Source organism: Balaenoptera musculus, chromosome 19, assembly GCF_009873245.2.
Source record: "Balaenoptera musculus isolate JJ_BM4_2016_0621 chromosome 19, mBalMus1.pri.v3, whole genome shotgun sequence".
Classification (NCBI taxonomy): Eukaryota; Metazoa; Chordata; class Mammalia; order Artiodactyla; family Balaenopteridae; genus Balaenoptera; species Balaenoptera musculus.
Window position 1 is genome coordinate 2,181,253 of NC_045803.1, and position 15,569 is coordinate 2,196,821.

At 43.5% G+C, this 15,569-nt stretch overlaps 1 protein-coding gene across 1 annotated transcript in view; it reads left to right on the forward strand.

The window, feature by feature from the left end:
* The window catches only part of ZIM2 (zinc finger imprinted 2), a 130,309-nt gene extending 116,753 nt beyond the window's left edge, over positions 1–13,556 (forward strand). Inside the window, 4 exon segments of the mRNA XM_036832241.1 lie at positions 8,618–8,719; positions 10,642–10,812; positions 11,008–11,104; positions 12,698–13,556. Coding sequence (XP_036688136.1) covers positions 8,618–8,719; positions 10,642–10,812; positions 11,008–11,104; positions 12,698–13,556 — 1,229 coding nt within the window.
* Positions 13,557–15,569: the final 2,013 nt, after the last annotated feature.

Genomic DNA, 15,569 nt, shown 5'->3' on the forward strand with positions numbered 1-15,569 from the left:
GGTTCTCGCGCGCCCCCCAGCGGAGCCTGCCGGAAGCGGCCTGCGTTTCCCGCGCAGCCCTCCGGCCGCCCCACAGGGCGCACGCGCAGACCGCACAGAGCGCATGCGCCACGGGTTTGGGCGCCAAGTCCGAGGCGGAGCGATTCAGTCAGGCGGCGGCGGCGTCGGGCGAGTACGGTGAGCGCGTGGTGTCCCGGGCCCGGACACGGCGGGAGGCACGGAGAGGGCTCGCGGGCAATGGAGGCGCGGGCCTACCTGAGGCGAAGCTGGGGCGGCCGGGCCCCTTCACTGGGAAGTCGACGGGAAAGGAGGCGCTAAGTAGCGGCCCTGAGGGGAAGAGGCGGGAGGCCGCGCGGGCGGTTGTCGGCTCTGAGGAGGACGCGGCGGCCTCCCTGCCCCTCATACCTCGGCCTCCTGCTAACGCCCTCCTCAGCCAGAAGGCTTTCCGGGCCGGACGGATCCGCCCGACCCCGCCCTCCCCCACCAAACACCCTCCTTTCCCCCTGAGGACCTTCGCGCATCCCCTCCAGGGCACCCCTCCCCTTCGAGGACCCCCCCCTTTCCCTCAGAACACGCTCCTTCCCCCTTGAGGACCCCCGCCCTCCTCCTCAAGGACCCCACCCCGGTCCTTCCCCCCGGAACACTCTCCTTTCCCCTTGAGGACCTTCGCGCATCCCCTCCAGGACACCCCTCGCCTTCGAGGACCCCCCCCGTCCCCTCAGAACGCGCTCCTTCCCCCTTGAGGACCCCCGCCCTCCTCCTCAAGGACGCCACCCCGAGTCTCCCCCCCAGAACACCCTCCTTCCCCCTTGAGGACCCTCCCCCGCCCTCCCCCCAGAACCCCTCCTTCCCTCTTGAGGACCCCCACCCTCCCCTTCGAGTACCCCCCAGCCCTCCCCCTCCAGGACCCCTGCCTTCCTCCTCAAGGACCCCACCCCGGCCCTTCCCTGGCCAGAACACCCTCCTTCCCCTTGAGGACCCCCCTCCTCAAGGACCGCCTTCCCTTTTGAGGACCCCCCCAGTCACTTTCCCTCCCCCCCGTAGGCCCCCTCCGCTCCGCATCGAGACCCCACGCCCCCTTAAGCCCCCACCTCTCCCCTCAAGGCCCAGCTCTCGTACTTGGCCGTGCCTTGGTCCCGCCCCTCTGCCCTGTCCCTGACTGTCTCCCAGCTCCGCCCGCTTTCTCTACCGCAGCTCAGCTCCTTCATTCTGCGCCCCCCCACTCTGTCCCGCCCTTCCTCTCTGCGTTTCTCCCCCGTGCTCTGGTTCCACCTCTCCTCTCCCAGTCCCTTACCTTCCCTCTGCCTCAGCACTGCCCCACTCCTGCGGCTCTGCCTCAGTCCCACTCTGCGTCTGTCCCCTCTGCCTTGGCCCCGGCCCCCCCCCATCTCAGTCCCACCCCTCCTGTCTGTGTTCCTTCCCCTTGCCCCATGTCTCCGTCTCCCTCAGCCCTGTTCCCCCTTCTCCTCCACTTGTGTCCCAACCCTCCTCTCCGTATCCTTCCCCTCTGTGCTGGCTCTCCGCAGTCCTGCCTCTCTTCTCTGCTGCTCCTTTACCTGAGTCCTGCCCCTTCTTTCTGTGCGCCTGGCCCCTGCCCCGGCACACCCCTCCTTTCCCAGACTGGCAGCTCTCTTCTGCGCTTCCTCCTTAGCCTGCCCCACTCCTGCTCTGCTCTGCTCTGCCCCTGCGCTCTGCCGTGCCTTGCTTTGCTCCCTTTCTCTTGCCTCGCACCTCTCTTCTGTTGGCTCCCTTCAGCCCCTGCTTCCTCCTCGCACCACAGCCTCTGCCCGCCTGGGATCTCTCCGTCTCCGCCCCCTTCTCCCGACACTCTCATCCCCGTTTCTCTGGAAGTTCTTCCCTACTCAGAAATCAAACAACCTACCACCTCTCATACATTTTTTTTAGGAACTCTTGAGCTTTTTTTAGTGTTTAACGTATTAGCTACTTTTGTCACTACTGTCTAGCATGCTTCCCTGGAGAACGGGGTGGGGGGGCGGGGGTGAGATAGAAGGGGCTAATTGGGTAGAAAGGATAGAAAGTATAAATATTACCTTTCTCCTTTCAGGAAATTTACTTGCCCTGTTTCGTTTCAAAATTCATAATATTTTTGCATTAAATTACATAATACATCTATTTTCGTCTTACTATAAAACATGTTTCTTAATAGTAGACTTAAAAATTGATTCTTCAGGGCTTCCCTGGTAGCGCAGTGGTTGAGAATCTGCCTGCCAATGCAGGGGACACGGGTTCGAGCCCTGGTCTGGGAAGATCCCACATGCCGCGGAGCAACTGGGCCCGTGAGCCACAACTACTGAGCCTGTGCGTCTGGAGCCTGTGCTCCGCAACAAGAGAGGCCGCGATAGTGAGAGGCCCGCGCACCGCGATGAAGAGTGGCCCCCGCTCGCCGCAACTGGAGAAAGCCCTCGCACAGAAACGAAGACCCAACACAGCCAAAAATAAATAAATAAAATTTAAAAAAAAAAAAAAAAAAAGCAAAAATTAAAAAAAAAAAAAATTGATTCTTCAGGATGGTATGCCTCGTGATTATCAGCTCCCACCTTATTTAAACCTTACAGCAACATGAGAAAAAAGGTCTTCTTTTTCCTTATTTTCACAGATGAGAGAAGCTAAATTTATTTATTTAGTTATTTATTTATAATTAATTAATTTTTGGCTGCGTTGGGTCTTTTTTGCTGCACGTGGGCTTTCTCTAGTTGTGGCGAGCAGGGGCTACTCTTGGTTGCAGTGTGCGGGCTTCTCATTGCGGTGGCTTCTCTTGTTGCGGAGCATGGGCTCTAGGTGTGCGGGCTTCAGTAGTTGTGGCACACAGGTTCAGCAGTTGTGGCTCGTTGGCTCTAGAGCACAGCCTCAGTAGTTGTGGCGCACAGGCTTAGTTGCTCCGCAGCATGTGGGATCTTCCCGGACCAGGGCTGGAATCCATGTCCCTTGTATTGTCAGGTGGATTTTTAACCACTGCACCACCAGGGAAGTCCCGAGAAAAGCTAAATTTAGAAAGGTGCTATTAATTACCCACGTTTCCACATCATTTTGTGTAGATGGCTAATGTTCCAAAATAAAGAAACCATTTACTTCCCATATGTCAAGTAAATATTTAATAATGAATGTTTAAAGTGGAAATGAAATTATATTCTTCTAAGGAATTTTTGGTGAATGGAGAAATCAGAAGTGCAATTATGAATAATTTTAAAAATAATTGAAATAGGAGTGGTGACATCCCCTAAATTTTGATATATAACCAAAATTAACAGCTTTCAGTAGTCAAGAAAGAATGAAATAAATTAGGCATTTGTTTCAGGAGATTCCCAAAGTCCCACAAACAAACTGATAAAACTCTAAAGGAACCAGGAGTGAGAAAATAATAAAGATAAGTGAAACTAATACATGAGAAAACAAAAATAATGGCATTGGAACTAGCAGCTGGTACTTGGGATGAGTGGCAATAATGAAAAAAACAATAGCAGTAATTAACAAAAAAGACAAACTAGGAATAAAGCAACATTGATTAGAGACAGGATAAAGTTGTGTACTTAGGAGATTTCATATTCTCAATCATGTGTTAATATATTTCAACTTCAAGAAAATGGATGATTTTCCAGGAAAAGTATTTTTTAAAAATTGGATTCAAGAAATAGAAAACCTGAGCAGACCAATGAGCATTACAAAGCACCGAACAAAGTCATTAATTGGTTGACATCAGAGAGCCTTTTGCCCAGATGGTTTTAGTGGTATCAAGAGTTAAAAAATAAAGTTTGAGTAAAAAATTGTTAGGAAGAAAAACAATGTGCCAAGAACTACTGAGGTATGTGGTTAAAAGTTGGATGATAAGGGATGTAGGATTAGGATAAGACTGAGCTCCAAAAGATAAATATTTAAGGGAAGCAGAATCAAGAATTTATGTAAAAGAGAGAAAAGGATGGATGCTGAGGGTGCCCTCTGAGGAGACAGAGCCATGAGCCTGGAGGGCCTTGACTGTTCAAGGTCTTGCTTTCTCTCTTTGGGCCAGGAGAAAGAATTGTGACTCTGTTCTAGCTTTGGACCTGGCTAGTCTTGGGAGGCAGGCTGGCAGGATTTCACAGTCATTTCCACTACTCCTTTCTCAGGATCCTTCCCTGGAGGCTGCAGACCTAGAAATTCAATGCAGGGGGGCCTCACACATCCCAAGAAGGAAGCGATAGCAAATTTAATAATTGGTGGTAGGTGGGAAAGTTTTTAGAAAAAATTATACTCTTCTCATACCTTATCCCAGACTAAATTCCAGCTAAAGAATTAAAATGAAATGTTTAAATAAAGAAATAAGAAAATATATTTAAATATTTAACTGATCTCTGAATGGGTAGTGATAAATTGGACTTTGAAATATTAAAGTTCTGTGAAGACTAAAGAGAAAGTGTGGCATGGTTGGAATTTTTTTTTAAGCAAATAGGTCAAAGAGTGAATATCCTTTATTTATATGGAGCCTTTACCAATTAGCAATAGGAACACCCTGGTGGAAAAAGGGCAAAGGGTAGGAGCAATGTATAATTGGCCAATAAATCTGAAAAAAGTAGTAAGCTCTATTATTAATCAAAGGAAATGCAAAATTAAAGGATAAAATATATCTTTCATTTGTCTTATTGGCAACAGATTTTGAGAAATGATAATGTTCTTGGCTGGCAGAACTAGTTACATAATTTGCAGGGTGGAGTGCAAAATGAAAAAGTGGGGCCCCTTGTTTAAAATATGGAAAGTCTCAAGACAACAACAAGAGAGCATTAAATTAAGCTGGAGCCCTTCTGAGGCTCTGTGTGACTGCACTGGTTACATGCCCATGAAGCTGGCCTATTGACTTGCAAGGTGGGTATGTAATCTTATATATGGAGATTGGAAGAAGAAATTGGTGGAAGCCTTTGGGAGGAAAATTTGGCAGATTGTGTTAAGAACTTTTTAAAAAGTTCATACCCTTTGTCCAGGTAATTTCGCTTTTAGGAATCTGTCCTAGAAGGGAAATATCAGAGATGTGGACAAATACTTAGTTTCAGTGGTGTTCATGCATTATGATTTATAATAATGAAAAACAAAAATGTCTTCAAACAGAAAAACTGCTTGTCATATAAATCACAGATGCATGTTTTTTAGTGGAGAGGAGAAAAGAAAAAAGGAAATGTTTCCCCCAAGTGACAGTTTTGGTCGTGATTTCATAGAGTGCAAATTTTATAGAAGAAAAGTATTTTTTATTTTCCTGATCATAGAAGATAGAAGGTTCATTGTAGGACATTTGAAATTAGGAAGTAGTTTTGAGGGAGAAAGTATAAAATCACCAGTAAAAATAATTTGTAGTCTCACTGCTCATAGATAACCCCCTTGGTGTGGTATTTTGGTTTACTTTCCAGTTTTTTTTCCTGTGCTTTATATGGTTGAGTATACATTCTATATTCAAGTTTGTTTCCTGCTTTTTCACTTAATATTACAACCTAGATATTTCCCCACAACTATAACAAAGCTAAAAATTTTTTAGTCAAATATAATACAGAAAAAGGCACAAACCATTAGTATATAGCTCAGTTTTCACAAAACGAACACACTGTGTCCATGTCATGAGCTCCTGGATTAAGAAAATAGAACATTACCAGCTTTCCGGAAACCTCTTATGTTGTCCCCTCCCAGTCATTACCACTGCCCCCCGAATCTCAGTCCCAACTTTTACCACCATTCTGACTTCTAACACCTTAGATTTGTTTTGCTTCTTCTTGACCTGTGTACAAATGGACTCATATAATGTGGACCTTTTTTTGAGCCTGGTTTCTTTTACTCAACAGCAAGATGCCTCCATATTCTCAGTTCTGTTTAGAATTCCAGTGTTATGAATATACCATTCTACTGTGGCTCTGTCTCCTCTCGAACACTTAACTATCATCTGATTTTTTCATTTTGAATATTCTGGAGGGTGTGTAGTGATATCTCATCGTGGTTTTAATTCAAATTTCTCTGATAACTAATGAAGTTGAGCCCTGTTTCGTATATTTACGGCCATTTAGCTGTCTTCTTTTATGCAGTACCTGCTCAGATCTTTTAACTTTTTTGCTCTTGTTTTGTTTGCCTTTTTCTTACTGATTTGTATGATTTCTTTATATATTTTGCATATGAATCCAGTTCTTTGTAGGACATATGTTTTGTAAGGATCTTTCCTCATTCTGTATTAACTCATTTAAATTCACTTTTTTAAGTGACATTCTTCTGTGATTCATCAGTTAGTTCAGTTCATTGTGGTTTGGGGTTCAAGCCTCTTTTCCCTTCACTGCCATTTCTGAAATTTTACTAGCCTGTGCCTGTGGATCTTCTAGACCTGGTACTGTGACTGAGGCAGCATCCTGTCTGTAGATGTGCAAATCTATGTGAATGTTCATTTAGACATTTGTGTGAAAAGAGCTAACTTCCTTTGCTTCAAATAACCTTTACTGTCCAGTCCTAACTGTGGAAGCCATTTGTGAGTCTCTCTATGTAATTTCTGCAGGTCCTGAGGTTTCTGAATCCTTTCTTCATCTGGTACAACTCTGCACACCATCTTCCACAGCAGTGTCTTCTGAAGCAGCCTGCCTTTTAGAGTATTTTCATCCTTTGAAGGGCCAAGCTGTAAAGATGCTGCATATGGCAGAGGTTTTGGATATCTTGAGGAATCCCCAGCTCATTCATCTACGTGATCAAGAAAAAAATCCAGAAACCATCCGCATAAGAAACCCAGGGGCTCTGAAAGTTTCTCACCAAAAGTTTAGGCATTTTCAATACCTGTCAGTGACTGAGCCTCACCAAGCTGTGAGCCAGATCCAGGAGCTCTGCTGGCAATGGCTGCAGCCAGAGACCCGCACCAAGGAGCAGGTGATGGAGCAACTGGTGCTGAAGCAGTTTCTGAATGCTCTGCCAGAGGAGGTTCAGACATGGGTGAGATCAAAACAGCCCAAGAGCAGCAAGGAAGCAGGAAACCTGGTGGCAAACTTGATCCAAGCGTGTGAGGAGGGAGGTGAGAGAGGAAAGATGCAACTGGCTGTTTGTATTTATTGAACATTTGCTGTATGCCTGGCATGTAATAGGGAGCTTAATAAAGATTTGTTGAATGACTGAACAAATGAATTTTATAATCCAGTCTCATCTGCCTAATCTTGTGTGAAATGGAAGAAATTAGGGGTTTGGCTTTTGCTTATTTATTATTTCTCTAGGAGTACCCCTTCTCTCCAGCTTTGTTCCCCCTCCCTTCCACATTTCTTATTAAGCCTAAACTTTAGTATCAACACAAAAGACCACACAACCAAAAAAAAAGGCATAAAATGTGGGAGATATGAGGCCTGGAAATTTAACTTCTGTTAAAATTTGACTTGTCGCTTAGCAACTCAAGTTACTAGATTGGAACTAAGGGCATTTCAATAATGAGAGAAGAAAGCTGTTCACTCCTAATAGTCCTTTGAATAAAATTGATACTAAAAACAAAGTATTGTTTGGGTGTATATAGAGAAAGACAAGGAGAGAAAGGCAAGGGAACAAGACTTGGGTGTGGACCAGTGGGATGGGTTAATTACATTTAAAAGTATAAACAAATAAATCTGAAATAAACATGAGGGTCATGCATGGCTGAATACTGATGTGTCATGAATTAAGGATTCTGATCAGTCCTGTGCACCTGAATTCCTTAAAAGAATTTTGAAGATGTTAATAGTGAACATGTTGGACACTTAAAATGTACTACATTCTAGGTATTTTATAATATTCACTTACTTCTCTTAATAGCCCTTGAAAGAGGTATTACCCTCCTTCCATAAATGAGGAGACAGAGGCACAAAAACGTTGACTGACTGGCCCCTGGTCCCACGGTTAGTAATTGGCAGTTAGGATTCAGCTGGGAGGCTGGCACCAGCGTCTGTGCTCTTAATCATGGTGTTACACTGCCTCCAGTGGACATGGGGGATATTGTCCCACGTTGGTTTTAAACTTGGCCAAAGGCACAGCCTTTGATGGAGCTGGAATTCAGGGGAAAGGAAAGCGCTCTCTAGGATATGAGAAAGAAATTACAGATTAATGAAAGGTACACTTAGAGACTGCAGGCAAGGAAGGCCTTCAAGGTTCAAGTTTCTTTAGGGAAGGTGGTGGTTGTATTCTAGATCAGTGAGTGAAAAAGATGTAGGGAAAGCTTAGTAATAAGAGTTGCCATTTTTAAAAAATTCATGCTGTGTGCTTTACATATGTAACGTTTAATCCTTACAGGAGCCCTTAGAAGTAGAGGTCTTATCATTTGCATGTTACAACTGGGAAACTGAGGTTCCCTGGTGACTGAATGGACGATGAGGCTAGGACCACTGATATAAATAAAGAGGAACTTCTGCTTTATTTGGACGGCACTGAGAAGGAATGGAAGGGTTTAGAGGTGGGAGATAACCAGAACTCTTTTCTGGAACTTGCCATATTGAGCTGAGAAATGACTTCTGTGGTCTTTTTCTTGTCATAGGAAGTCCAGGACTGCTGCTCCCTCCCTTGGCAGGACAGGGTGGCGTGGGGGTGGCAGGCTACTCTCTGCACCTGTGGGTGCTGCCAGACTGGACTCAAGCCCATGGTCATTTCTGCTCCCTTCTAGGTTTCCCTGCTCGGGACTCTGTCCTTACAGAAAAGAGAAGCACCGAAGAACACCAAAAGAAGGACACAACGATGTTTGACAGTATGCCATCTGCTAGATCTCAGGTGAGTCGAGCTTTCTTCTGATTTAGTTCTCCATTATGGGGACCTCACCTTCCTGATTTCCAGACCTTCCCCGTCTAATTAAACCACATCCTCATTTCCTCAAAGTCGTTATATAAACATTACCTAACTGAGCCTTTGCCTGGCTTTTGTATAAAAAATGTTCTGACTCCTCGTATTCCCCTTCCCTGCTTTATTTTTCTGTGTCACACTTATCACCACCCCACATACTATATCTTCAACGTTGTCACTCTTTTCCTGTCTTTTGAATTAATTTTTCGTTGTTTCGTATTCCATTTTATCTCCACTTTTGGCTTAGTCAAAACCACCCTCATGTGGTTTGTACTATTATTATGCTCCTTTTTATATATGAAATAAATGGCAGCTATTACAGGGACATGATACTGTTGTGAGGTGTTTTTTTTTTTAATTTGCTCCTTAATCTTGTTAAATCACATTTTGAAACCTAGAAGAAATTAATATGCTGCACTTCCTTTAGAAACAGAAAAAAAGTCATGGGAGGGGATGACGATTAGGAAAAAAATTGTCTAAAAATGCTCCTTGAGGGAGAGATGGGGGGAAAAGTTGAGAAACACTGTCCTAGATGATCTGTTCCTGAGAGTAGCCCTCTGTCCTTACCGTGTCCGTGTCAAGGATCCCAAGTGAAGATGCCCACAGGGACTACTGAGGTAATATAAACGAATACCATATGTAAGTGGGTGGATTATGACAAACTGGGGGGGCACCTGCCCCACCTAAGGGGCAGCTATGACTCAGCTTCAGCTGATGGCACCGTGTGAGAATGTGGGTCCAGATCCCCAGATCTTCTGATTTTTTTTAAAGAGAAACTAAAAATCCAGTTAATAATTTGAAATATACAAATTTTTTGGTGTTGGCAGCTAATATGAATTTTGAAGAAAGAATTTAAAAAAACACATGTGAGCCAAATAAATCCCTCTGTAGGAGCTGGGCAGCCAGTATATGCCCTCTAGTTTAAGTCATATGTTCATTGATCTGCATAATGTTTCCATAAAAACACAAAAGATGTATATTAGTAAAATGGGTATCATAGTCTTATGTAGTCTTCTAATATCTGCTTTTTAAATTCGCCCTTCGGTTACCAAAATTGTTGCATGTAACTGTAGTTAATTAGTTTGTATTGCTGGAATACTATTCCATGGTATGACTATACCATAATATATTTATTTCTTCTACTATAAATGAATGTTTGGGTCTTTTCCATATTTTGGATGTTATAAGACAGATGTTATGAACATATCTATCTCCAAGTACACATGAGCAAATATACCTAGGAACAGAATTTCTGAGTCCAAAGTGGTTTACTAATTTACATTTCCCTTAGCATCTTATAAGAGGCGCCAAAGGTCCACATTTTAGACAATATTTCGTATTGTCAGACTTCTTAATTTTTGTCAGTTGAATGGGTATAAAATCATACTTTGTCATTTTGAAATGTATTTTCTTATTTATTAATAAGATCGAATATCTCTTCATATTTATGAGCTCTTTGTGTTTTATGGATGAGTCACTGAGGCTTAACCTATCCATTCTCATAAAGCTTGTTAGAAAGAACCAGACCCAGAACCTAAACCCAACTGTCTCTGATTCCTGAGGTTGAGGTATACTGCTTAGCTTTTAATTATTTGCATTTTTTCTTTCTTTATAAAGTGACTTAAAAGGATTTTTCTCCTGCAACCCAAATCTTTCAAAATTAGCAGCAGGAACTATCTCAGAAATGTTCTCACTTCTCTCAGACTATAAGACAAAAAAAGGTATCTTTCTAAGTCCCTAGAAATAATCTAAGTGGATTAGAACACTTGGATTAGAAGCTTTCTGCTGGTCTGAACATCTGCTTCATGGTCAGTCCCCCTCTCATCAGGCACCTTTCCCCCTCCTTGGGATAATTCCTGGATTTCGATCATTTAGGAGTGTGTCTGGTATTTTAGGAGCTGGTGACTTTCAAGGATGTGGCTGTGGACTTCAGTCCAGAGGAATTAACCTACCTTAGTGCTGCTCAGAGGAAACTCTACCAGGAAGTGATGCTGGAAAATTATAGGAACCTGGTCTCCCTAGGTAAGCTGTGATGCCCAAAATTGTCTCCAGACATTGCCATATGTCCCTGGTGGCAAAATCATTGGAAACAGCCTTTATTTTTCTTCTGTTTAAATTTGCATCTTCCTTATTATCTCACCGTCTTTATAACCCAGGCTAGGAGTTCCTGTGGGTACAGGACAGAACCCCCAAGTTATGAGTCTCCTTCTTCAACAGGGTACCAGTTCCCTAAACCTGACATTATCTCAGGGCTGGAAGCAGAGGAGTCACGTGCAGTGGAGGAAGACAGCAGTACAATGATATGTCAAGGTGAGTAGTGAGACAGGAATCGTGGGAAGACAACCCTGGTCAGCCAGGAGGGGCCTGGGAGCTGTTCCCCAAAGCCGTCTCAGCTCAGGGAGAAGGTTGGTAAGTGCTCTCACCTCAGGGGTTCATGCCGCTTCCCCACATCACGTGCACTCGGTACTTCTTTCATCTCCTCTCTGAAGCTCATCTCTTCCTGCAGCATGAGTTCCTCTCCTGCGCAGCTCCAGGGAGGCCAGTTTCCCTTTTCTCTAGTGTTCCAACTCCTGCATTCATTCATGCCTTTCCCCTGGCAGCTAGAAATCAGAGGTCTTTCCTCTTTAACTGAGACAAGCAAAAAACTTTGGCGTGATACCACTCCTCTTTCCAGCCCCACTCAGAGAGTTGCCTTTATAAAGCACAGACTTTTGACCAGCTTCTTACCACCCTCAAAAGAAAATCCAAACTTTTAGCAAAACATTTAAATCCGTCCCACTCTGGCCTAAAATTCACATCCCAGCCTCCTCTCTCACAGATATTCCAAGTAGAAACCTGTGTTGCTGGCTCCCCAGGACTGTGCACTTTCACAGTTCAGTGTCTTTGCTCAGGATGTTTCATAAGCTTGCCACCCCCTTCACTGCTTACTGAGCCCTGATGCCATCCCCTCCGGTGAGTTTTTCCTGTTCCTAAATGGAATCAACCCCCACCCCCATCTCTTCTCCTGTAGTCATTTATTGCCTGATTGGGGTCCTTTTTACAGACTTATTATGACCATCTGGTTGGATAATGCTTTGCTCAAAATAGGCATTTAATAAATGGTGCATTGAAGGGAATGGGGTAAGATTAGAGATTGGGAGCCAAGAAAAGAGTTAGAATCCTTTTGCTTTATTCTGAGCAAGAGGTTGTTGACCTGTTTACTCCAGCGTTTCCCTAATGGTCCTGTAGAACTATGGTAATAGGCGTTCTTTAAAAAAAAAAAAAAAAAAAAGTGTTCCATGACAAGATCAGTTAGAGAAATGCTGCCTACTATATTTCCCCTCTTTGGAATTTGAGATGCTGATTAAAGGTTCTGAAGAGTCCTACAGGATTGAAAGCTGCTTGACTTGCATCCTATGGTATCTCCCAAATTGACTTGACAGTGGAATCCCTTTATCGCCACAGCTGTTAGTTTCTCAGAATAGTAGTAATTTGCCAAGCATGGTCTGGATGCAGACAAACCCCAGTCCCAGCTCTTTCTCTGGTTTCCTCCTTGTTCTCCTGTCTGTGTCTCTGGCATCTTTGTCAACATTCCGTCCTCCTGGATGGTCTCTTTTCTGCCTCATCCTCACCCTTCCTTGCTTACTGTCCTTTGCATCCTCCCATTCTCTCCTTAGGTTCCCAGAAAACTCTCAAACCTCTTTAAGAACTGTTCTGCTATGTTTGGTCTCTTTTTTCTCTTTCTACTGTAATGATGTGTCTCTCTGAGTAAAAATAGTAGAGGAACTTTTACATTGCTTTTAGATTGGGAGAAAAAACCTGAAACCAAAGATCTAACTCCAGAGCAAAGCCTGCCTATAGAAAAATCATCCTCAGGGGCAGGAAGACAGGATCTGGAGGTAGGTAACTTCTGGTGTGTCTATGTAAGAGAGTCTTCTCCTGATGATGCATTGGGTTTGCACCAGGTCAACCAGGAGAAACTTTTGAGTCCGGTAAAAATGAATGACCCCAAGACCCTTGCTCAGGAAAGAAGCCATGACAGTGATCAATTTGAGAGACGCTCAGATCTTACTAAACAGTCAGAGGGTCTTCTAGGGAAGGATCCCCAGGAACGCACTCCTCCTGGAATTTGCACCAGTCCCCAGCCGGTGGACAGCAGGCCTTTCGTCCAAGAGAACAAACACAACAGAAGTGAATTTTGTGAAAGAAGCTTTAGTACCCAGTTGGCCCGTGAGAGACACGAGCAGATCCATACAGGGAAGAAACCCTTTGAATGTAAACAGTGTGGAGAAGCCTTCTTCTTCATGCCACACCTTACCAGACATCAGAAGACTCATTCATGTGAGAAGTCCCCTGGATGCAATGAAGGTGGAAAGTCTTTCACTCAGCGTGCAAATATCAACGGCTGCGTAAGAATTCATAGTCAGGAGGACTACTATGAATGTTTCCAGTGTGGCAAAGCTTTTATCCAGGATGTGCATCTTTTTCAACATCTCAAGGCCCACGAGTCAGCAAAAGCCCTTCCACCCGCGTTGCCCCGAAACAAGACACATTTAATTCGATATCAGCGGAAACATGACTATGTCGGAGAGAGAGCCTGTCAGTGTTGTGACTGTGGCAGAGTCTTCATTCATACTTCACATCTCATTCAGCACTACAGAATTCATGCTCAAGAGAGGCCTTACCAGTGTCAGCTGTGTGGGAAGTGTTTCAGCCGACCCTCCTACCTCACTCAACATTATCAACTCCATTCTCAAGAGAAACTGGTTGAGCGCAGTTACTGTTGAAAAACCTTCACTCAGAACATTCTCAACACTTTTGACTTTCCCCTGGAGAGAGACCCTTTGAGTGCTCTGAATATGAGAAGGCCTTCGACCAGCCCTCACACCTTGTTAACGACTTGAAAATTCATCGTGGTGTGGTCAGAAACCAGAATGGTTGCAAGAGGTTAGAACAATCTTTTTGCAAAGGAAGAGTCAGCACGTGTGTCAGTCACCCAGGCAAAAAGCCTTACAAAGAATATTTTTGTTGCATACGAAAGAAGCTAATAGATTTTGCCCTTCTTTGGTGTTATCCATAGAATGGAGAACCTTGATTTTGACATCCTGACAAAAAACTTGCGACTGGCAGTTGGGCTCCAGACAGGAACTCTGTTGCCTAAATTTCTACAGAAGTGTTTACATACAGTATCTTTACCACATGGGATGTATCAGCAGAGGGCATGGTAAAAAGATTTTTGAGGTGTACCTATGTTGATTCATCCACAAAGCTGAAGTAATTGGTAATATGCTTACACAGTACTTGGTAATTTACAAAACATTGCCAAATGTATTATTTGATCTTTTAAGGAATGCTGCATTGTACCTAGTATGAGGATATTTATTTCATTTTTACAGGTATAGCAAACTTGAAACTCCAAGTTGTCATTTGATTTGACCTGGGTTGTAAGTGATGGGGCAAGAACTGAACCCCAGTGTGGTTTGGTTAAGTTTGGCTTTTGAGATTCCATGAGATATTTATTTTATATCTTGATGCTCAACCCAGGTTTGTTTTATTCTTGCCATATCCCCTCTGAAGAAAAGGTACAGTGCTATACTGACTGCAGCCGTCTTCCTTTTTAGTAATCCCAACACTATTTCACATTAAATCAGATGGGGACACTTGTAGTATAAGGGGTTCAGAAAGCTTTTTTAAGGTGAAGTTCTGATAGCCATTTCTCTTACAATTTAGGGTTAGATGAATTTTTGAGACACTGATCAAGGAAGGATATTTTTGCTAACCACTTTCTTATAATTGGTCTTGGAGATCGTAAATCTGCTACTAATTAAGTAGAATTTTTGTAGTTTTCTGTAGTTGTTTGAAGGTTTGAGGTTTCGTATTTTTCTTTTTTTCCCCTCTCCTTCCTTTTAAAAAATCCTGTTTGAAAACAGTATTTCTGCTTTTCTTGGGCACTGGCATCATCAGCACGACCAGCTTCACCTAAAATCCTAATTCTTTGCTGGGCACACTTCACTGTTTAAAAGTATGAGCCCTGAATTGCACTAAAAATTTCTTTTATACCATATTGCTATAATGTAAAAGTTTTCCATCACTGACTTGGATGGTGGTCAGATACAAAGACACATGAGAACCAGTTGGATCCGGTGTCTCAGAACTTGACTCCTTGCCTGGAAGGGTGGGTTGTTGCTATTGTCATTCACTGCCCTGCTTTTTCTCATCCTGCCATTTTTGAGGTTGATCTATGATGTGTGGCTCCAAAGTCATGAAATTAAAAACAAACATGAACCTATACCAGCCAAATGAGTGCGAGCTACACATCCCCTCTTCTTCATTTCCCAAGTTCTTGACGAAACAGTCCTCACTGGCTGGTCCTGTTTTCTCACCACAGTCCACCCTCCAACCCACTATAAATTGGTTTCCGATTCTGCCACCACTACTGCAGAGGGACATAATGTCAAGATGTCTTATTGTTGACGATGTTAATTAACCTTTATTTGTTTCTCTTTGTAATTAATAAATATCTTGCAGGAGAAGCTTTGAGATCATGCAAGTATCTAGTTTCTCCTCACACTTTTACCTACTAAATTCTAGCATCTAGCAAGTGGATGTTACCTACAGCCATTTTTACTGTGTAGTATTGTAATGGTGATTTTTAATTTTCCTCATTCCTTCTACATTTAGTAATTAGAATTCTCCTTTGAGGAAGAATTGTCCTCCCTATTTATTTATTCAGTAATTTATATATATCAGTATGGATTCATGGGTGTTTATTTTATTCTATGGGCTGTAATTCAACACTA